At 53.6% G+C, this 22,850-nt stretch overlaps 1 protein-coding gene across 1 annotated transcript; it reads right to left on the bottom strand.

Annotated features, from left to right (window-relative positions):
• Positions 1–14,625: 14,625 nt before the first annotated feature.
• POU3F3 (POU class 3 homeobox 3) lies at positions 14,626–16,146 on the bottom strand (the record flags this gene model as incomplete). Its single annotated transcript, XM_082851663.1, has 1 exon — positions 14,626–16,146. The coding sequence occupies one exon, from the start codon at positions 16,144–16,146 to the stop codon at positions 14,626–14,628; it is 1,521 nt and encodes a 506-aa protein (XP_082707789.1).
• Positions 16,147–22,850: the final 6,704 nt, after the last annotated feature.

Here is a 22,850-nt window from a genome sequence, read left to right as displayed (position 1 = left end):
GGGCAACTTTCCCTCGCCGCCGCTGACCCTCTTCCTGCGAAGGAGTAAAGTGAACTTGCTCAGCTGCTCGATTCCGCTGGCGGTTCAGTTCTTTCTGCTTTGGTATTGAGTTTCTTTTCCACCTTTCAGTGTGAACAGCCTTTGTGTCCTTAACTCTAAGGTGTGCGTTTATGTATACATATATTCTATAGTGTGTATATATATTCTATCGTGTTTGTATATATATGAAATATATATGAAATAGTGTGTATATATATTCTATAGTGTGAGTGTGTGTATATATATATATATATATATACACACACACATATCTATGAAATCTCCTAGGTACTTTATGATCCCATCTGGATAAATTAAAACCCAGATCTGCAATGTTTATTCTTAGTTTACAAAAGGCAGGGAAAAAAATGTGTGAGACACATGTCTGCAAGTATATCAAAAGTACTTTCCCTTCTGCTGGAAAAAGTTGCCTGCAAATGGCTTCCCTTCACTGATCCTGGACCACCTCTACTTCTCCAGGAAACTAAATCGGGTCATAACTAAAGCACCCATCAGACCAAGCAATTAAGTACCAATAATGACTATTAATGACTATTAATGACTGTATTACTAATGATGGGAGTTGAGGACTCCAAACCACGCTGTTTCAAATTTCTGCCACCCCAGATTTTTATAGCATTCCACCCCCGTAAAGGAGGTAAGAAGACGGATGAAGTTCTCAAAGAGCTCTCCAGTAGGTATCCCATGGTCAAGGTTGAATTTCTTTCTTTCAGTAAAGTTGATTTCTACTTCTGGTAAATAACGGAGTCTTCACTTCTGGCTGCGTCAAGTTATGCGAAGTGTAATTGATGGTGGTGGTTATTTGGTTTGGATACAGAATTTGGTCGTGGGGGGATTGGAAGGGAGGGTGCGTTCTCTCTCCAGTTACTCTGGTAATACTGAGAGCCCTGGAAGATTTGAAGAAACAAGTGTTTTAAATCTTCAGCTGGACTCATGGATATCAGGAAGGCTGGGAACTGGGGAAGTGAGGGCTGGTGAACTCAGGGAGCAAAGGAGAAATAAGGAACTTGGTCTGAAAAAAGATTTTCTGTTTGCTCATGGGTTCACATGGTTTTAGCCTGTCACAGGCTGAGTGACTGTTCAAAAGAAAAGGTTAGTGAGACTCATCTGTTGGTGTAAAGGCTACTGAGGCTGAAGATGGTTCACCAGCCCCCCTTGCCTCTTTCTTGACACCACTTCTCACCCCAAACGGAAATCCAGGCTCAGTTCTGGGATGGGAGGAGGTGGCAGGGAGGGAGGGAGGGAATACATCGCCACTGGGAGTCCACGGTGAGAAGGGAGGGCAGCTTGCAGGGGCCCTGGCCAGCCACCATGACGCAGGCAGGCTCAGCCACGGGGCAGTCGGAGGTGTCGGGTCACCTCTGCTCGTTCCCCAGTGTTCAGCCCTTCCTGCCAGCCTGTCAGGACACTGGGTGAGCTGAGGCAGTGAATGTGTTCAGGACATCTCCCCAGCACCTCGCTGGCTCCTGGTGGAAGCCAGAGCAGCGGCGCACATCTGGTTCTGATGTATTTACCAGGCTGGTATGGAAATGCCCAGGCTGCACGGCAGAAACCTGAGCTGCTTCCGACCAGTAGAGTCCTCTGCTGAAGGAGCGTGAATGGTTGGATGGTTTCAGAGTGCTGGGTGGCCCCCCGCTCTCCAGGTGAAGCACTTGACCCTACCCCATTCTGTTTTGTTAGAGTTAATTGCCTGCAGTGAGGGTACCTCACACCTCAGCCCAGGAGGACAGCAGAGAAGGGGTCCTCCACAGGTAACTGGATGGTGCGGGCTCCTCTTGGACACCTGACAAGTCCCCAAACCTCACCTGAATGAAGTGGGCCTGGGGTGTGCTCTTGCCAGTGGCTCCTTTTGCCTGGCTCAGGCTGTCAGCAGTCCACATAAGACCCTGTCGTCCTGAGAGTCCTGCTACAGCTCCTTGGAGAGGGCGGCCGACCCCAGAGGCTTAACACTGACGGCTCCATACTCAACAACAAATTCCCTGCTGACCCTGAGAATCCCAGGGAAGAGGGGGCTAGAGGCCGGCACGCAGCTCCCGTAACTCGGGCCAGTCTGGGCCCTGCCCACCACTGAGTCTGGTGGCAGGGAGAGGGCCAGGGCTCCGAAATTCTGCTGTTCCGCTTCCTTGGGTCAGCTGCAGACCAGCCTGAGACTGCAAATACCTGTGAAGAGGGGAAGGCGTGGAGGCTGGAGCTGGCCCTGTGTCCTACCAGGGTTCTAGGGCCCTGGGAGCCCTCCGAGGTGGCTGGGGGCAGAATACCAGAGGCCATTTGGTCCCTCGCCTTACCTTACAGAAGGCCCACATCATCAAGGTCTGAGAGGACTTGCTTTCCCAGGAAACGCGGGGTGGGGCGGATCTGGTGAGAACTGGACGCGTTTCCTCAATTTACTTTCACCTGGTTTGGAAATTGACATACAGAGGACAGCGAACGCTTTACCCAGCTAGGACCTCTGTGGTGTCAGCAAACTTCTCCCCACCTCCCCTGTGGATCCCACTCACCCCCATTAAGTAGCCCAAACGCACTGTTCAAGATGTCAGGTTAGCTGGGGGAAGGAGTTTGATCCGTCCCCTCCACCCAAGTAAGTACAAATGAATTTTGTTCTCAAAAGAAAACTTAGAGCTTGACACTTTCCACAGCCAGATGCACCTAAGTTTCACCCAGGTCTCTAGTCAGCGACCGCAACACACCCCCACCTCTTTTTCCTTTCTTTGTGCCTTAAAGTTGCACTTCAGGAGGGTTTATATCATGTTGTTCATGTCAGCAAGCCTCCTTGTCTCCACTCCCACCCATCTCCCTGGATGGAATTGTAGCTGGAAACCACACACACACAAGAAATTCTCTTTAAAAATTTCTGCTATTCTTCCCAACTAGAGGAGTTGACAAGACGCAGACACGTTAAGTTGCAGAAAATACAGTGGACTGATCAGCCGAAATGCATCTCATTTGCACTTGTATGTAGCCGGGGGTAGGAGCCAGTGTCACTCAGGCTGGGCTGACTGGGTGGAATTTCCGAGCAGGCCCCTCCGCAGGGGCCATTTGTGGGGTCGAAGCCCCGGCCCAGCCCAGGCCAGGAGGAGGGCGTAGTGGGAGGCGTCCGGAGGCCTGGCCCGAGGGCTGGAGCCACCTTCGGCAGACCTCCTGCTCTGGGCAGCTCGGGGGGCTGGGAGGCCTGCAGGGGTGGGTGCTGGCAGCTGGATGCCCAGGTCGTCAGCCATTCCCAGGGCCTCCCCCTGGGTTGAATTAAAAAAGGAAACACCTCCGAGGAGAGTCACTGACCACATATTATACCCGCTTCTACCTCTCTCCCAAGGTTTTGTCCCCGTCACCCACTTTGTCCTCATCCACCCACGGGTGGAGGGACACCTCTGCCTGATGCGTTCCTCCACCTACTTCGGCTCTTGAACTCGGACCTTGAGCTTCTCGCTTCCCGCCTGTCTCACTGAACCCCACTCCTGGGCCCCCGAGTTCCCAGGGAAACGTGGGTAGTGCCCTGGGAGCCTTGGAACCCAGCGGGGGCAGTTAGGGGGAAGGCACGGCTCTTTGAGGTGTTCCCACTCTCCAGGCACCCACTCCCCTGCGCTGGTCGCAACTTTGCCCGATCCCGGGGCTAGGGCGCAACTCCTACCCACGTATTCCCACCCGGCAGCTGGCGGCCCAGGCTGCGCTGGGGCGCAGGGTCACCGCTAGGGCTCGGTGGCGGCGGCGTGCGGGGCGCGGGCTGCAGGGGCCGAGGAACTGGGCGCAGGGCCCAGGCCGAGGCCTTAGGAAAGGCCCACCTGCCTCCGTGAGCGCCCCAGCAGCGCGTCCTGGGGGCGTCTTCGCCACCGCGTACCGCTTGCTTTCCTTGCCAAGGCCCTGGTGACTCAGACGCCGCCAACCCCACGAGCTCCCTTCTCCAGCGCTCGGCTCTGGCCGGGCGGGGAGACAGGGAGGCGCGCGCAGTGCTCTAGGCCTCACCGCCGGGCACCCAGGCACCGCCGGGCACCCTGGCACCGCCGGGCACCCTGGCACCGCCGGGCTGGACCGCAGCCCACCACCTTGCCGGGGCCAACCGGGGGCGACGCGTGTTGCCCAACGGGACCAGCGCCTCACCGGGCCGCCGGGGGACCAGCCACGCGTCCTCGCTCGCGGCGGAGCGCGGGGCCGAGGCTGCGACGCCCGGCAGCCAGCCCCGCACCATTGGCAGCCCGGGCACGTCCGCGGAGCCCGGGGGGACGATCAACGGACTCTCCGTCCCGGGAGCTGGGGACACGCCTGTAAGGTGTGTGATGATTTAAAGATCCTTGGTACTACTTTTACGCGAAGCCTTTGTTCCAGCTTTGTCAGCTTGCGCGCCTTCGGCAGCTCCCCCTCCCGGGCCCTTCCACCCCCATCACCCCCGCCCCCCCCAACCCCTGCAGAGAGGGCCTGGCGCAGGGAACCTGCCCGGATCAACTGCCCCGCTCCAGATCCCCTCCTGCAAAATGCTCGTCCCTCGGTTACATCTCCCCTTCGCGCTTGGGGCAAATGAACACGGTTTGCACCGCCTTCGCCTTTGGGGCCAGGTTCTCCCAGAACAGGGTTTCTGAATGTGACCTCGGGCTGCGGCGGCGGCGGCGGCGGCCTCCTGCTGCCGGTGAGGGAGCAGCTTTCTAGCCACAGGCCGGGGCGACCGGGGTGCGCACAGCAGGGCCATGGGTAGGGGGTAACCTGCCCTCCCACGGTAAGAATTTGAGGATTCAGACGAAAAGAGCAGGTTAAGGATAACACGGCCGTGAACTAACTTGACTCCTACTGGCAACAGGGCCACCAGGGCCCGGTATTCCCGGGTAGGGTGGCCCTCTCCCAGCCCCCAAATTAGGTACAACTCCTCTTTTAGCCAAAGTACAGCTGGATGCAGGGTGTTTAAAGGCTACTCTGGCAAACAGGAGGTACAGATAATGACTGTTCCCATACACACAGGCTTGCATGCGTCGTCGTATGTGGCCACACATCTCCCGTTTCTCCCTAGTGTTTTTAAATTAAAGCTATTTAATTTGTCTCCGTTCCTTCCTTCTAGGCCTTTATGCCTGCACATAGACATTTGGAGAAAAATCAAGCGTGAGCACCTCTCCCCGCAGAAAGTTCTGTATGTTATGTAACACACTCACACGGGGATTCCTCGGGTTACCAGTTTGCTCCCATCAGCCAGCACTTGGCTTTTGGGCTGGGGTAGGGGTGTCAGGGTGATGCACACGGATGTGGCGGCTTCAATGGGGGGGAGGCGCTTTTCTTCCCCCTTCTTGAAGTCCCAGTTCAAGGCCCAGGAACAAAGGGAGAGGTAACTGATCTGTCCTCTGGTCTCTCTCCCTTCACTTCCACCCCCCTCACCTGCAGACCTGCAGGCCCTCCTCCTTGATAAACAGAGGAAAGCCTGTGAGTTCAGGTACACAAGTAAGTAGTGCTGACCTGCGAGGCTCCCCCACTGAAAATCAAAAACCCCATTTTAGGTGTGCCTTGAGTCCCCACCACCTCCTCTCCCCCAGATGTCACTGGACCCAAGGCTATCTGCTTAGCCTCCCTCTCTTGTTAAAAACATCCAGGACGACTATTAAATAGTTCCTGGAAGAGTTAAAGACATCTCTCAGGTTTGAAACAGTTTTTTAAAGCCCTGTTTGGAAGAAATCTTGGAGAAGTACAAAGCGTAATCAGTAGGATGGCCCGAGCAAGTTTGAAAGATTTCTCCCCCAAAACGTTAACTAAAAAGAGTTTGTAGGTGTTGTTTTCTCTACTGATGGGTGTTTCCCTGTTGTAACCTACAGATTCTCAAGACCAAGCTAGTAAGACATTTAGTTTCATTTTGTTAGTTTCTGGGTGACACGATACTTTCCGATTAGACCTAATTTATTTATTTTTTAAAAACTCTGCTGGAGAGTTTTCAACCTTGGAAATATAAATGAAGCATAGACTCTCCCTCCGAGATTCTCACATGGGCAGAATGGAAGGACCCTGCCCGGCTCCCCTTCACACCTGGAAGTTGCCCTGCCTGAACCTAGGTGGACTGAGGGTGACAGGTTTGGGCATCTTTTATTTCAGTGCTGGCGCAAGGCGAGCTCTTTGAAATGAGTATCTATTCTATTTCAGAGTGCAGTGTCCCAGTCGGCTAAATGGGCTTGTCTTCTGCCAGGAGGGACACAGTCCTGCAGGACAGAACAAATGTTGCATCTCCCAGGAAGCTCTTCGTCAAAACATCCCTTGCCCTTTTGTTTTTGTTTTTGAATTAAAAGATGTGTTTTCTTTCCTCTCAGTGTTCGTCCTGTTATTTTGTAGCTACAACAATGAAACGTGGAAAACAGTTATTCTTTTTTGTCCTCTGTAAATGTCTCATTTGGGGACCTCGGGAAGCTCCAAACCTACCTCAGGTGTGTCCTGTGCTTTTGATGTTGACTCCCTACTCACTGGGGTGCCCAGAGACTCACACTAGGTTCCCCCTTCCCCTGGGCATCCTTTCTCTCCCAAACAATGCCCCTCTCGCAACTCGAAACTCGCAGGGGAAAGGGACTTACTTAGAGAAAGCATCCCAAGTTAATAAAGACCAGACTCAAGTTCTCCAGGTAAGTGGTGCTTATACTGGGGGCAAGAAAGCCAAGAACCAGCATCACCCCAGGGGCGACTCCTGTCAGGAAGGAGTGAGGGCAGCAGGCACATTGCCACAGAAATTGCTAAAACTATGGCAACTACGTGAGGTTTACGGTTAAATTCTGCTATATTCCCAGCCAGCTCAAGTTATTTAAATTTTAGTTTTGTTCACACACGTGCACACACACCCCAACTAGGGTTAAGTTACCAGCACAATTTCCCTGGGCAACTCTGGTGACAGGAACCACTGCCAACAAACTTATTTTCTGAAGAGTAAAAAGGAAAAAAACACACACACACACAAAACCTCTGCATGTCTTTTAAACGGTTATTTTATACTATTTAACATCCCCACAGACAGGAATTGGCCGGGACACCACTGCTGCTTTTTCTAGGAACAGGTAAACTAACCATTCTTCTTCCTCGCCCCTAAGACGCAGCTATTTTTAAAAGCTAAAATTTCTCTTTCCAAAGGGAGGAGAAGGAACAAATTCCATTAATGAATTACGTACATGGAATGTGGCTTGTCTAGGGCAATTGTATTTGTAAATAAATGGCTTCCTGTTTATTATGTACATTTTCCTGAGAACTCTGATGCCTCTGAGCAGTTAATATAACAAATATTCAACTTCTGGTTTAATTTCCACTGGGTTTTTCTTTCTTTTTCTTTTCTTTTCTTTTCTTTTCTTTTCTTTTCTTTTCTTGTATTCACTACAAAGAAATCAGGTTAAATTGAGTCAGTTGGGGGGCGGTGTTCAGGATCTTGAAGCGTCCAGGCTGACCGGGGGAAAAGTAACCTCTTAAGTTCTCACGTTTACCAAAGTGCGAGCTAAGGGGGCTGGCTCCCTGGAAATGCTGCTGTAATCAATCTGGGGAGTTTCACTTTTGCCCCCGGATCTTTCTAAAGCTGACCATGGCCTCCTGTGGCAGCTTGAGAGGCGAAGCCGGCGCGATCCTGCTGGCGGGCGGCTTGGGCACCGACACGCCGCCTGGCAAACCCGCCTCCCCTGCGGCCGCATTCGCCCACCGCCCGCTCAGGGTCGCCGCGCAGGCCAGCGGCCCGCAGCCCCCGGACGGGGATCGCGATGCGGCCGGGCACACGCGGCCGACCCCAGCGTTCGTGGGGCGCCCGAGTCCACCCCCCACCCCCGGGGAGACGGCTGGGCCTGGAGCCCCGAAGTCCACCAAGCGCCGGCCTCCCGCCGTCCCGCCTCCGCTCGAATCCCGAACAAAGCAGCGCCCCGTGCCCCAGGCCGGCCCCGCTGACCCCTGCTTCCCGGCCCCCCCGCCTCTTCGGACTGCAGTCCAGGGCTGGAGCCTGCTCCGAGCCGGTGCGTCCCCTCCCTGCGCTGCACCCTTCGGGAAGGGACACGCCGTGCCCCCGATGGAAGCCCCAGGCCCGGGTCTCTGGCCCCGACCCAGGTCCTTGGAGACCCGGGGCTCCAGCTCCGTCTTTACTTTTCCTCCAGGGCCCTCGGGCGTGGGCCCCAGAGAGGGTCGGTCAGCAGGCCCTGAGCTCAGCTTTCTCAGCTCCAGGGTCATCGAATTCCCGGCAGAGCAGGCCGGGCCCCAGGACGGAAAATCCGCAAACGTGGAGCAGAGGGCAACGGGCCTTTCTACCCTGGTGTTCCCAGAAGTTGTCTCCAGACGCCCGGAGCCTGAGCCGCGCTGGGCTCAGCCGCCCCCCAGCCCACCCGGGAAACTTCCACAAGTTCGCAGCCCGCTCCTCAGGTTCTTAGGTTTTCTCCAGCTACCGGCCTCGTCGATTGCTCTGCCAACTGTCCTTTAGTCTCTAGGGCTCCCGAGGCCTGAGTCGGTCCAGAATTATGATAATCATTGTTATTATCAGGCTGGGGACGGAGCGCAGAAGCAGAGGATGGGGGCTGAGGGACAGAGAAGAAATGCTGATGAAGGGGGATATTTCAACCTGTTTCAAAAAGTTTCAGTTGACAATTATCAGTAACCCCGATAGACAACTCCATTAAAAAAAAATTTACTACTGCTCTTGAAAAGCCGTTATTTTTTACATCGCTTTTAGGAAGATAGATGAACAAAACCTCGCGTTTCAAGCCGTTTTGATCTGTAATTAAACGGCAGGACCGGTTTGTATTCTCCTACGGCTTTTACAGAAGTTGCAGTGATCCAAAGTCGGGTTGCTGTGTCAGAGTGGCATTTTTATTAATGAGAATACAAAAAGCTTGCATATTCTTAGCCCTGCTTGAATTTAGTTGCTAAGCAACCGGTGTATGGTAATTCATCCGCGAAATTTAAATCTTTGAGAAAGGATCTTGCGTTTTGCTGAATGGTCGCCACGAGGAAAACAGCTTGTGGGACTGTCCGCAGCTGTTACGGCCGGGCCGCCGGGCAGAGCCGGGCCGGGCAGGGTCGGGCCACCCTCCCCCGCCCCGCGAGCGCCACCGCCCCACCTGGGCGCCGGGCCCTGCGCTGCATCCCCGAGGGAGGCGGGCGTCTGAAGCCTGCAGCCTGAGGCCGGCACCACCCTCCCCCTCTCCTCCGATCTCCCACTTCCACCTGCGGCAGACCTTGCACCTGAGCCAGCCGTCTGCACCCCAGGGTGGAGGGGCCAGGCCGCGACCCCGCGCCGCCCCCCTCCCAGCGCCCGCGCCCCCAGGCCCGCAGCGCGCGCACACCCGGCCGCCGCGAGCACGCCGGTTGCCCTCTTCCCAGACCCCTCTGAGGTCACTTCCAGGAGGACTCTTCCTCAAGGAAGATCCGACTCATACAGAACGCAGCCCACAGCCCTCCAGAAGGCCAGGCGGCCGCCACAGGCCGGCAGTGACATCATAGGCTCCTGCTTGCCACGCTCGCGCCCGCATTTTAGGAGACAGGAACAAACACGGATGTGAAATCAAGAATGAAAGAGACAGTAATCTAATTAATAGGCCATGAGCCAGGCTAACAGAATCAAAGAATCTGATTACACAAGTACCCCTCTTGCTATCTCCGCCGCCCCGCCCACACCCGTCTCCTCCAGCCTCCCCGCCGCTTCCTTTGCTAGGTTGGAAAGTCCAGGAGGCAAACCCAGAGCCCTCCGATTTCCTCACTGAAATCAAGATCAAGCCCACGGTGGGGCTCCATCAGCCGGGAGGTCACGTGGGTGACCTTCGGGCCCTCGGAACAGCCGCTCTGAGGAACTGAGATGACCAAGTGACCTACAGAATTTGCAAAGCTGGAGAGGTGACCCCTACACTTCCTACAAGTATCACTCTCAGCCACAACCACGACCACGACCACGACCACCATCACTACACCTGCACTGATTGCTTCTGCTGTAACAGGACCAGGAGAGAGCCATTCTTCACTCAGAGCCATTTTAAGAGGGTCCACTTTTTCAAAAAACCATAGCACAACTCTTTTTCCACATCACCTTGCTTCTGGGTCACCAATAACCTCCAAGTTTTAACTCTCCTTCCACACCCTTCCCCACCACAGACATCTGAGCACAGCCAGGTACTAGGTTTTATCACTGCTACATAGCATCTGTTCTAATAGGTCCAGTCAGCCATGTGCAATTCATGAAAGAAGTGGATTCTCTCATTTCTATCCTTCTGCCTTGAAAAAAACCAGGTCCACCTCCTAAATAATTAATTTCAAGTCTGCATCCAGTGCCAATACTTGTTGCATCCATTTTAGAGTTTGATTAATTACCCTGGAACTTGGGCAAACCAAACTCAGTGTGGAGAGAATGTTTCTTCCTTCAATTTAGTTCTGAAAGCTACAAGTTAATGACGGATCTTTACTCTATTTACATACAAATTGGTGCAAATATGGCCATCTCTTAAAATGCATTTGGTATAAATATATAAAAGTGTCATTTTTGATTTAGCTTGAAGAGGTTGATCATTTATTACAAAAATAAACGAATAAATACAACAATATATTGTTGCTTCCAACAGGATAAATACTTTACAAATATATAATTTAAAAAACAAATTTAATTGTTAAAATTATTTAAAATATTACACTTATCGATAAAACTATCAATAGCATAGACTGCATTTAATATTAGAACCGATTATTCTCTGAATGTTGAAAACCATTCATACAAAACAGATTATGAGCATGGTAATGAGCGTACACTGGGGGCTACAGGGAAGCAAAGGGAATCTTTAAGATCAATAATGAATAGTTCGGTTTTGGAACAAAGAAGTAGTCCTTGGCTAAGTACTTAAAGAAAAAAAAAAGAAAAAAAAAAGGCAGAGCAACAACAACAAAGTGACTATTTTAAATACACCTTGAATGATTTATCGCCCAGACTTGCAGGGGAAGATGGTTGGGTGAATGAGATGGCTGTAGCTTGGACAACTGATCAGAAGCCACGGGAGACTGCAAACTATAAATGGGCCTAGCTTGGGATTAGCCAGATTGATGGAACAGAACTTTGTCACTTTCCTCTGAGTTGGAAGGGGAGGAGGGGGTGGGCTGAAATGGAGGAAACAAACGAACACTTGACGAAGCACAAGACACTTGCGCTACAAAGGAACACAATGACCAAATTCATTAAAAAGATCTGGTGATATATAACAATATTTTCATTATTTACATGTGTAACAATATAAGCCTTAGCACAAAACCTCTCAGTTGTATCTGCCCTCACTTGTTTTGCAACCATGAATTTCATTTTGTAAATACATTCAAAGGGTTGATTTTTTAAAAAAAATATGGAGTGCAAGCATGAGCTCACTTTAAAAAAATACAAAATAATGGAATAAAATGGGCCAGCTTTCCCAGCTGCTCTAAGTTACTCTGCTACCTCTAAATCAGAGCTTCTTCCAAAGTAAACAGCAAAGGTTACTTTTTAATAGAAAACAGGGTGAAATCCAATGTTAGTTCTTTTGTTGTCAGCCAAATCATGTAAGCGAATGCCTCCTAACATTTGAAATAGACCCATTCTCTGTCTGATCAACCACTACCAGTCCTGCAGGGAACATAGGTTTTCATCTCACGCGCCAGTAGCATCCACCCTATAAAAACAACCACACCCGATCCTCAGCTTTCCAATAAGGCCTTCCGTGCTTGCCCCTGTAGACCCTCAAAAAATGATAAAGTTTGTCACCACCCCCCCACTCCAGGTTGTAAATTTGCTGGGCAAAGAGATCACAATAGCAAGACAAATAGGAAACGAGAAGGCAAAGAAAAGTAAATTGTGGTTTCTTGTTTTCATTTTTTCCCTGCTCTCTGTTTAATAAATATGGCCTTTTTCAGATTTCACAAATCAAAATGATTGTGATTTTTAGTACGATTTGGTGTTTAAAATAATGCAACCCAATACATGGCCATCTGGCTGGGCTTGATTTATGAAAGTGACACAGGGTCTGTCTGGAAGAAATAACTGCTCCTTGTTGCTCTCACAGTTTTCCGGGTTTTTTAACCCCTGCATTGATATCACAGGGAGAGGGAGTAAAGATGAGAGAAGACGCAAAAAGTGAGTGACAGCTCAATGAGATTAGGGGGAAGCTAATCTACAAAATCATTGCTTTATCACCCCCAAATACTTTATTTTTTAAGTACAATACGAAGGGACTCAAGGAAGCAGAGCCTTTTGCGTCTTGTTTCTTACAACCTGAGGCATTACACTTTCATTTTCCCACATTGTAAATATTGATACATTAACTTGATAAATGTGACCGCTCTGCAGGATGTATCTAAAGAGTGATCAAAAAGTGAAAACCCCCAGCACCGGTGAAGAAAATATAGACTCATACTGGGGAAAGAGGGAAACAGAAAAAACGTAGACTCTTAAGTCTGAGCTGGTGATCACACTGAGGGTAATGCAGTGTGGTCCACAATGAGGGGTTTAGAACTACATTCTCCCATATGATAGAGAAAACAAACAAAACAGCCCCCAACCGGCTTAATAATTTAAACTTAATTACATATAGTTATTAATGGGAAGTAATTGATATAAAAATATTTCATCGACTTGTAAGCTATTCTTTACCACTATTAGTCTTCAGAAAAAAGAGGAAAGAGATGTAGCAATATGATGGGGGAGGGGAGATGAGAGGGAAAAGAGAGGCTAAACTTTGGTGGTGGTGGTGAGGGACTCTGTGTTCACCGTTAATAACCAGTTGGCACGTTTTTACTGGGGATGTAGTCCAACATTCTGATAAAGGTGATAAAGGACACAGGTATCTCTGAGAAAAGGACTAGCATTTAGACAATCTCACCTAAAAACACTAAAAACACCCACTAAAATTAAGGGAGGGACAAATTTTGTGAAATTAACAGACTAACAAGGAGTGACTACGTGGTCAGTTACTAGCGGTTTCTGTCATTGCCTTTTATTCTAGATTTGCAAATGTACCTTAGGTGGAGCAGACGGCTTCCTCAGCTCTATTCCTTCAGGATTTGCATTGTAAAAAAATATTTTCTAAAGGACTCTTTTCTTCCCACACAGTGTTTATGCATCAGACACAGACTATTTCATTCTAACAAATTTATTTTCTCGATCAGCTCTTATGGAATCACTACTCAAATTAAATTACAATCAAATGATCACATCAAAAGGTACCCTTATTACCTAGCAACTGTCCATATTTTCATTTCATTTTGATTTGTGCTCGTCTGAAAAAAACACGTAATACAAGATCTGGGGAAAAATAAATTACCGTTTTGCAGCAGTTCATAAGTATTCTGAATAAAATATTAAAAGAAGTCATTTAATGAAAATATAAAGCAAATATTTTTAGATCAACAACGGATCTAACAATTCTATATTGCCGTCTTTTGAAAAGTCTGTTTATTAAAACCTACCAAAAACACTGCTTGGAAAGGGCAGTATTATATAATCACATCCACAGCACCCATTCAATCAAAGTTGGCAACGGATTGAGGAGAAGAGTCCGGAGAAGTGCTGTCTTTCTAAATCCCTTGATCTGAGTCAGTCCAGAAATAGAAAATAAAAAATATTAATAAAAAAAATATTAGCGGTGGCATCTTTAGGCGTCGTCCACCCATCGGAGCGGCAGCCGATAAGCCGGGGTTGGATGCCGGGCCTCGCTCCGCGCCCAGTCCGCCCGCCCGCTCCCGGATTCGCCGGGGCCTCTCCCACTGGCCGCTGGACATCCCCTGCTCCCTCGCCCATCCCTCTGCTCTTTCGAGATGCTTTTATTTCCAAGGTTACTTTGAGGATACGTATTCTTTTTCTTTTGGCTTTGCTATCAGTCTGTTAATTTCAGAAGCTGTGAATACATATATGTATATATATATATTTCTTGTTTTCCAGAGATTGTTCTTTTTTTTCTCCTTCTCGTTTCATAGTCAATTTGTTTGTCCCCAAATGACTTTGATATGGACAAGAATAACAGGGTCCGGGAGCACAGAGTCACCCCTGATTAAACCCGGTGCCTCTGCCTGCTTTCTGGTCGCTCCCAGGAAACAAAGTTTCGGTGGATCTCTCGAGGCGAGGGTAGGGGGGCGGCCCTTTGGAGGGAGGAGGTGGGAGGGAGGGGGGATGCTTTTTTTTAAACAAATGTTTGTTTGTTTGTTTTTAAGAGGATAGGACGAGGCAGGTGCTAAGTGCTCTCCACCGTCGCCCCGTAGGACTTCTCAGGGTGGGAAAAGCCTCGCGAGCGCAGTTTTGGGGCGCTAGGCATCTTCACCCTTCTTTAAAAAGAAGCCCCCAAACGAACCCCCACCAGAGTAGAAACTAGATCTCACGATCGCCCCCTTTTTTCTTCCGGTTTTGCCACGGTCGTGTATATAAAACAGTCTGGGCATTTCTAGGCTTTGTTTGTTTGTTTCGCCCCTCCTTCCTTGGACTTCAAACAACGTCTCCTCGGTGCGTCCCTCTCCTTTCCCCCCGAGGGCGGGCAGGCCTGTCTTTGGGAGGAGGGGAGGGCGGCCCGGCCCGCCCGGCCGCTGCGGCGGCGGCGGCGGCGGCGGCGGCGGCGTGACAGCGGCGGCGACGGCGGCGGCGGCCCGCTCCGCGCTGCGCCCGGGCCTTCACTGCACGCTTGTCTGCAGCCCGTGGTGCGGCGGCGGCGTGTCGGCGCTCACGGTGCCCACCTGCGAGTAGACGTCGTCAGGCGTCTGCTGCTGGATCCCGGGCGGCGTCATGCGCTTCTCCTTCTGGCGCCGGTTGCAGAACCAGACCCGCACCACCTCCTTCTCGAGCTGCAGGCTGTCGGCCAGGTTGGTGATCTCCTGCGCAGAGGGCTTGGGGCACTTGAGGAAGTGGCTCTCGAGCGCGCCCTTGACGCTCACCTCGATGGAGGTCCGCTTCTTGCGCTTGCGGCCCTGCGCCGCGATCTTGTCGATGCTCGTGGGGCTGCCGGTGCTCGAGTCCGCCTCCTCCAGCCACTTGTTCAGCAGCGGCTTGAGCTTGCACATGTTCTTGAAGCTCAGCTGCAGGGCCTCGAAGCGGCAGATGGTGGTCTGCGAGAACACGTTGCCGTACAGGGTGCCCAGCGCCAGCCCCACGTCGGCCTGCGTGAAGCCCAGCTTGATGCGCCTCTGCTTGAACTGCTTGGCGAACTGCTCCAGGTCGTCGGACGTCGGCGTGTCCTCGTCCGAGTGCGGGTCGTGGCTGTTGAGTCCGGGCCCCGCGCCGCCGCCGCCGCCGCCGTGGTGCGGGGGTCCCTGCGCGTGGTGCGGGTGCGGCGGGTGCGCGTGCGCGTGGTGGTGGTGGTGATGGTGGTGCTCGGCCAGGTCGGGAGTGTCCCCGCGCACCAGCCCCGGGTGCACCAGGCTCTGGGCGCCGCCGCCCGCGCCGCCGCCGCCGCCGCCGCCCGGCCCCGGGGGCGCGCTCAGCATGCCGTTCACCGTGAAGCCCCCGGGCTGCGAGTAGAGCAGGCTCTGCGGCGGCGGCTGCTGGCCCCCGGCCATGGACGGGAGGTGCGCGGCGGCGGCGGCGGCAGCGGCGGCGGCGGCGGCGGCGGCGGCGGCCCCCCAGCCCCCGGGGTGGCCCTGGTGCGGCGGCGGCGGAGGCGGCGGCGGCCCGAGGTGCGGCGGCCCGCGGTGGTGCAGCGCGGTGCCCGCGTGCAGGTCGTCGCGCCCCGCGCCGCCCTTCACGTCGGGGCCCTGGGGCGGCGGAGGCGGCGGCGGCGGCGGCGGCGGCTGCTGGGGGCTGCCGGCCATTCCCACGGCGCTGCCGGACCACGGCGAGCTCGCCTCCACGGCGGCGGCGGCGGCGGCCGCGGCGGCGGCGGCGGCGTGGGGCAGGGCCGTCACCCACTGGTGCGCGTGGCTCAGCATATGGCCGCCGTTGCTGGCGGCCATGGCTCCCTGCATGAAGTCGCTCTGCACCATCTTGACGGAGGCCGGGTCCCCCCGGTAGGCACCCGAGGTCACGGCGGCGCTGCCGGGCGGCATGCCGCCGCCGCCGCCGCCCGCCCCACCGCCGCCGCCGCCGCCGCCGCCCCCGCCGCCGCCGCCGCCGGCCCCCGCCGCGTCCGAGTGGACGATGGAGCCGGCCGCTAGCAGGCTGTTCCCCGGCAGGTAGGGGTTAGAGGCCGCCGTGGCCATCCCGCTCCGCTCCCGCCACCCTACCGCCGCCACCACCGCCGCCGCCGCCGCAGCAGCAGCCGCGGCCGCCGCCGCCGCCGCCGCCGCGCCCCCCCGCCTCCCCCCGCTCCGCCCCCGCCCCGGGCCCCCGCCGGCCCCGCCGCCGCCGCCGCCGCCGCCGCCTCCGCCCCCGCCTCCGCAGCCGCGGCCGCCGGCTGCAGCTGCAAGGCCGCTGGGCAGGGCGCGGGGGTCGCCGGCCGGCCTTGGTCAGCAGCCGCCGCCGCCGCAGCCGCCGCCGCAGGAGCCGCGCTCCGGGGAGGGGGGCTCGCTTCTCGGCGGGGCGCGCTCCGTGGCCGCCCCCCTCAGGGGGGGTCGTGGCCGCCCCCCAGCCCCGGCGCGATCGGCTTGCTCCAGCGGGGCTCGCCGGGCGGGGCGCGGGCCTGCGCCGGGGCTCCTGGCCGGGCGCGCCGGCTCGCGCTCCTCCTCCTGTCCTCGGGCGAGCGCGGACTCTGCCGGGGCGCGGGGCTCGGTCCACCTGCTAAGTGGAGGTTTCGCTGGAGGCAACAAAGAAAGCAGCCGCTCCTTTCTTCTGGACCAAACCGTGGACGACCGGCGACCGGCCGCTCCTCGCCGCCTCCTCAGGAACGCAGCTCACTCGTCTCCCCTTGGAGTAGTAAAACTTTTTTTTGTCCTTGAAGGCGTGGTGATGCTGGCTGCTCGCGTGCGGAGCGGAGAGGCTGGCTCCTGCTCTCCCCCTCCGGTCCTCTCGTTTCAAGTTTTGTTCTGTCCTAGGAAAACTTCTGGCGCTGGTGCATTTCTCTGAAGTTGCTATTGCCGGAGCTCGTGGTTGCCTCTGAAACAACAGTCCTTTTTCATTCTCCTCGCAACAGTCACAGTCTGATGCGACATCTTTCCTTTTGGGTAGAAATTAGGAGACAAATATAACAAGGAAAAAAATTGAACAGGAGAAAAAGGAGGTCGAGTTTCTCGGTTACCTTGCTGCTGATGGTTGGGGTTGGTGTTTTATTTTTTTCCCAGCAGAGGTCTGCAGGAGGAGGAAGAAGAGTGCACTGGTGGAGGTGGAGATGTGTGTGTGCATATAGGGGATCCTTGATACACAACCAACTCCAGTGGCACGACGCACGGCTCGGAAGCTGCCCCGACGGCGCTGGCGCTGGCCGTGCCGGAGCGGAGTTGCCGCGGGAGCTCGCTCTGCGCCCTGGTTCGCGCGCTCTCCCTCTCTCTTCCCCTCTCCCTCCCTCCCTCTCGCTCTCGCTCTCACTCTCTCGCCCTCTCGCCCGCCCGCTCGGATCTGACAGCTCGCTCTCTGTCCCTCCCTCTCCGAGCGGGGACTGTCGAATGTTTACCCTCCGCCGCGAGCGCGCACCCACCACTGCACTTTCCCAAATACAAGGAAGTCGAGCACCAGGGCCCCCGCTGATTGGCTACCCGCTGGGTGATTGGCAGGTCCGGAATGACTGGCTCAGGACGCGCGGCCCCCCTTCCGGCCGTTCCGATTGGTTGCTTTTTAATTTAGGCAGAGCGTCGTAGAAGCTGGAAATCTGTCGTCCCCCCCTCCCCCCGCCTCCTCCCTCCGGTTCGCCACTTTCTCCTCCCCGCCCCTCCTCCGCCACCCCCTCCGCCACATCTTAACTCTTAGTGTCCGGCCGAGACGTAGGCTTTCCCTCCGTGGCTCTGGGCATCTCAATAGGTCTGGGAGGGGGAGGGGGAGGGAAGAAAGGGAAAGGAGGCGGGGGGCGTGCGGGGGTCCGAAGGAGAACGTAGAGGGGAAAATCGTGAAAAATAGCAACCTACCCACTCCACCTGGTACCGCGTTGTGCTGCCGTCCTCCCCGCCCCCCACCCCATCCCAGAGATCGGTAACGCGCCCGGCACGGATGTGCCATTCACGCCAATACCTATAGGCAGATGTGTCCCCAGTGGTTTCAAAGTTTCCTTGCTCCTCCACCAGCCGGCCCCCGTCCCCGCCTCGGCGGGGGTGGGAAGGGGGAGCTGGCGGCGCCGAGAGCCCGGGTAGCGGCCGCGCTCCTTGGAAATCCGCCACCGCAACTTTCCGCAGCCGCTTCGCGCCGGCAGCCGCCCCCTTTGTTTAAGTTCTCGGATGCCATAGTCTGGGAAACCTGCAGCCCGGGACCAGCGCCGGGCCCGCGCGTGCGAGAAGGACCGCAGGCTGCAGCGCGCTCCCCACCCCCGCCTCTCCCTTCCCCCGCCCCCTCCGCCGGGATTCCGGCGAGGAGCGCGCGTGCCCTTGCGAGTCCCGGGGTGCCAGGCGGCGGAGCGCTCGGCCGACCTTCCCCCTAGACACACCGTTAGTGTGTCTCCCCCCGACCCCCCCGATCCCCCCCCCCGACCCCCAAAGGCGTCGGGAAGCCTGCAGCAGCGGGAGCGGCCTAAGGAAGCGGATCCGCCCGCCGCGCCCTCCACCGCTCACACTGTGTGCGGGTGCGTGTGTGTATTTCTTTATTTCGGTGCGGTCGTTATTAGCGGTGTTTCGCCTGCTCGGTATTCTTGGGCACGCTGGGGCTTTCTCTTTCTCTCCGGCCTCGGAGGGTCTGCGGCGGGCGGCGCTGAGCGCGTTCTCAGCCCAACCCGGCGGAAAGAGTTAAGGGGGCCGGGAGGGGGAGCGCGCGGGGTGGGCGGGAGAAGAGGGGGTGGGGGGAAGCGGCCGAGCGGAAACGCTGCACAGAGGAGCCTCAGCGAACCAAGAAAAAAGAGAAAGTGGCCACGAAAACAAGGGCAAATTGAACCCTCCTCGGGGATTTCCAATGAACTAACCCGACTCGGACGTTCAGTAAATACATCGTCCCTAATGAGTGTGCGTGTGCTTGCACCCCGCACCCGGCCGCGCTGCGCCGGCCCTGCCCGCCGCCCCGGACGCAGACGGGGAGCCGCCGGGGTGCTCGGGGCTGCCCTTCTCCCGCGAATAATTCCTCTCCTGAGCGCAGTTAGGGGTACTCAGAGCCGGAGCTCTCCAGCCCAGTCACAGACACGCAGCCCTTGCGAGATCTCGAGATGAACAGTGGGCGCGTAGCATTTGTGTAGGATCTGGTCCAGCTCCTGCGTGCCGGGCGGGGGGGAGAGATGCCCTCGTAGGTAGGTTTTAGTGATTCCATTATTGCGAAGGTATAGACCTGAACGGCGGCGGTAACCAAACCCCAGACAGAACGGATTTTTCCCTGTGCGTCCCCCTAAGGTTCCTTTTTATATTTATGTATGCGTATATGTCTATATGAAAGATGGAACACAGATTTCATTGAATAAATCTGAGATCTCCAGGTGCAGACGTTTGAATAGTCGGTGCCAGCACCCCATGTTTTCCTTTCCTGCCGATTTTGCTTGGATTCGGCTCAAAAACCGAGAGAGTCTCGTGGTTTTGTTTACACTGAATGGGGAGGTTAGGAACAGAGCCATGGGGCCCCTTTCATTAATATACAGTGAGGATTTTGTCTAAATTACTGCTATGAATTTCACAGTACACGCTTTCAAAAGCAGTCTCAGGTGGCCTGATGAAACGTGATAACGCTTCTGCTATCCACTTTACACACATCCACTTTCTTTCTTTTCAAGGAGGGTGTGTGTGCGCGTACGGGAAGACCCCCAAAACGCCTTGCTCCTCGAAATCAGAAATACACTTCTGTTCCGAGCTCTGTCCCCTTCGTCCTCCCCCTTCGCGTACTTAGTTCTCCAGTCGCTCCCCAGCCCCACCCATCCGTCCCCTCCCTTTGCCGAGTGTGATTGTTTTGTCTGGAAAAAAAAAAAATCCAAAGTATATAACAAGGGGAGAACAGTTAGTGCTGATTTTCATTTGCATACATTTTCATATATTTTGGTGAAAATAATAGACTAGTGGAGAGCTGGGCTTAGAGGAGTCGCTGGAAAGGCAAGACTAAGGAAGCACCGCTTCTGGGGAGTTGAGAATATGCCTCCCCCCACCCCAGTCACCTTATTATTATTTTTTTAAATGAAACATCTTCATTTATTTTAAAATCTAACCTTGGAAGTTTGCTCGGTAAGTGTTTTTCATTTTCTTTCCTTGCTTTCTCTTTTCTGCCCCTCCTTTCCGGTTTATTTATGCTCTTGTAGGTTTGGGAGCTTGTTTCCAGTGCTTGGGACAAGAGAGGGCAACTGTTTTGAAGGAAGGAAGGGAAAGAGTGTTGGGGGGAGAGTTAAAAAAACCCAACCCTGCTAAAATATTACATAAAACGATGGCCTCATTCCAAAGCTCCCCACGGCAAGACACTTCACTTATTATTTTTTTTTCTGGGGAGGAGGAGAGTGCTATTAATTTTAATTGTTGATTGTCAGGGAAATATAAAGGCCCTAGAAAAAGAAGTGATGATGAAGCACGCAGTATTATAAATATTTCTTGCTTTGGGGTTTCTTTTTTCTAGAGAATCAGGACTAGAGGGAAAGAAACCCCTTTTCTGTAGCCAAGGCTGATGTGTTGAACTACGTGTGCCTGCCTGGGATTGGGGTGAGGGATTCCTGCTGGGAGCAGGGGGATGGAGTGAGGGAGGGGGGCTTGGCAAAGGGAGGGCAGAGAGCTGGAGAAGAAGGAGGCAGGGGATGAAGAAGTGGCAGGAAGTCGGTGCCCCCCTGGTTAAGGCCGCGTCTGGGGAGCTGGCCGCAAGCTGCAGTCTCCCAGCTCGGTAGTGAAAGGCCATCAGAAAGAGGGTGATCAATCAAAACTAACCAGGACACCTTACACTTCATTCCCAAAGGAGGCTGGAGCTTTAGCGTGGCATAGTGTTTTACTTTGTTTTCTATTTTTGACGGCCGGCCTTGCCCCCCTCACCCCCGCCCCCCCCCCGACTCTCGCCACTGTCCCTGGGTTTTGTAAAAATTAAGAGTGCCTTGCTTGCTAGGTGCAGTTAATTCGAGAAATACGGCTGGAGGAAATAGCTAGGCCAAGTCCAAGCCCATGTGAGAACCTTACTTACTGTAGTGAAATGGGCTGGAGAGGATCCTAAAAGGTTCTTGGTTTTGTTCTTTTTAGAGGAAGTCATGTCTGGGGTGGTGAGGGGGTGAGAATCAAATAGCTGGAATATTATTGCACTTTTGTCTCTGGAACACCTTGCAATTTGAAATTTGTAATTTCTTTGGAAACAGTTGATGCCAAATCAATGAAATGGTTTCTCAGGAAGGAGGAACAGGTTTCACTTGGGGAGGGGGAAGAATCGCCAGTTTTCCGCTCCTTGTTTTGCGCGCCCGGCAGCGTCGTTTTGACTGAGGTTAACTCTCTGTGCTCCATTGGACCAGATGCCATATAGAGCTGCTCCCTGAAGATCATTTGTTTCCTTGATGGGGAACATTTCTGAGCAGAGCATATTGGTTGCCATAGAGAGAAAAAGAAAAGGAAGAACACTGGTCACATTAAGCTATATGTTTGTGCACTGGGCTTTAGATAAAAGGACCTTGGCTCAGCCAGAGAAGAAGCCGAGATGGAGATTTCTAGCGCCACCAAAACTAGCTTTATTTTGTTTTGGACTTTTACAGTTGAAACATATAAGCTAATTTTATTTGTTGTTGTTAATTTTATATGACACGGTTTACTGAACAAAATAAACTTTGCAAGTGCTCGGGAGTCGCACTCTTGACTCGTCAGCAGGGGGCGCACTGACTCGTCTTAGCAGGTACCGTGTAAAATGCAGCTGTTTCAAAAGCAAATCTGCTCTTCCAAACTTGCCAAAGGAACGAATGCCCCTACCTTTCTATGCATATTCACAACGAGGAGTGAATTCACTGCAGAGCACAGCGCCTTAAAATAGAAGGACAGTGAGCGCGCCCCCCCATCTCCCACCCAGCCCCTTCTGTGAAATGGCCCCGAAAGAAAAACAGTTCAAAAAACGATTCCTCCATTTCTTTCCGCAGAGTGGATGTAAGTCTGGAAAACAGAGTTGGGCTGTGAAAGCAGAAACACTTTACAGAATTATTAGGGGTATGTAGTAAGCTACCTCAGAAGCTGGCTTTCGGGTTGTATATTTTGGGAAACAGTCAAGAAGAGAAAAATACATTCTAAAGATATTATCTACTAAATAGTGAACATTCTTCAACTTGATGCAGGCTTTGACTTCTAAATAAAAATCCAGCTCCTGGAGACCTAGTCAAGGCATCCTGGATCTCTTTTACTCCATTTGATATTTAATGGCTCCTTTAATTCTTCATACCTCCTCTGGCTGTAGAAAGATTTTGGATTTATCCTTGAAAGGCTTGTTAGGGAAAAGGGAAAATACAAAATAGCCATCCCTGAGAGGTCACTGTGCGCTTGAAACTTTTTGGCACAGTATGACTTAACACAGTTGCAGAAAAGTTTTAAGAGAGCACAGGCTTTCCGCCTCAGAGATTTTTAGATACAGACAAGGAAGACTGAACTTTACTGTGGGGAAGGATGAAAAGATACTTGGAAAACTTCCTAAAATAGTGAAGGGCAAATCCTGCCCGGTTCTGAGGAATTAGTCAGTTTGTCACTAACAATTTTCCCAAGGAGATTTGGAGAGCCTAAGAAAGGGAAGCCATGAGTGGCTTGTGAGAAGCTGGCTTCCGTTGTTCAGCGGCTCCCCACACCTGTGAGTATGCCACCGAGCCTGCAGGAAGGGCCCCGGGCTGGAGGCTCTACCGTCCCTCTGGAGGAGCGGGAAAGACATCTTATCCTTTCGAACTCTACTCCAAGCCAGCCAGGTTCCAGCCAGAAGTTTTGCTTTGAAA

The sequence above is a fragment of the Leucopleurus acutus genome, assembly GCF_964270905.1.
Source record: "Leucopleurus acutus genome assembly, chromosome: 12".
Classification (NCBI taxonomy): domain Eukaryota; kingdom Metazoa; phylum Chordata; class Mammalia; order Artiodactyla; family Delphinidae; genus Leucopleurus; species Leucopleurus acutus.
This window is presented reverse-complemented; position numbering and strand designations above follow the sequence as displayed.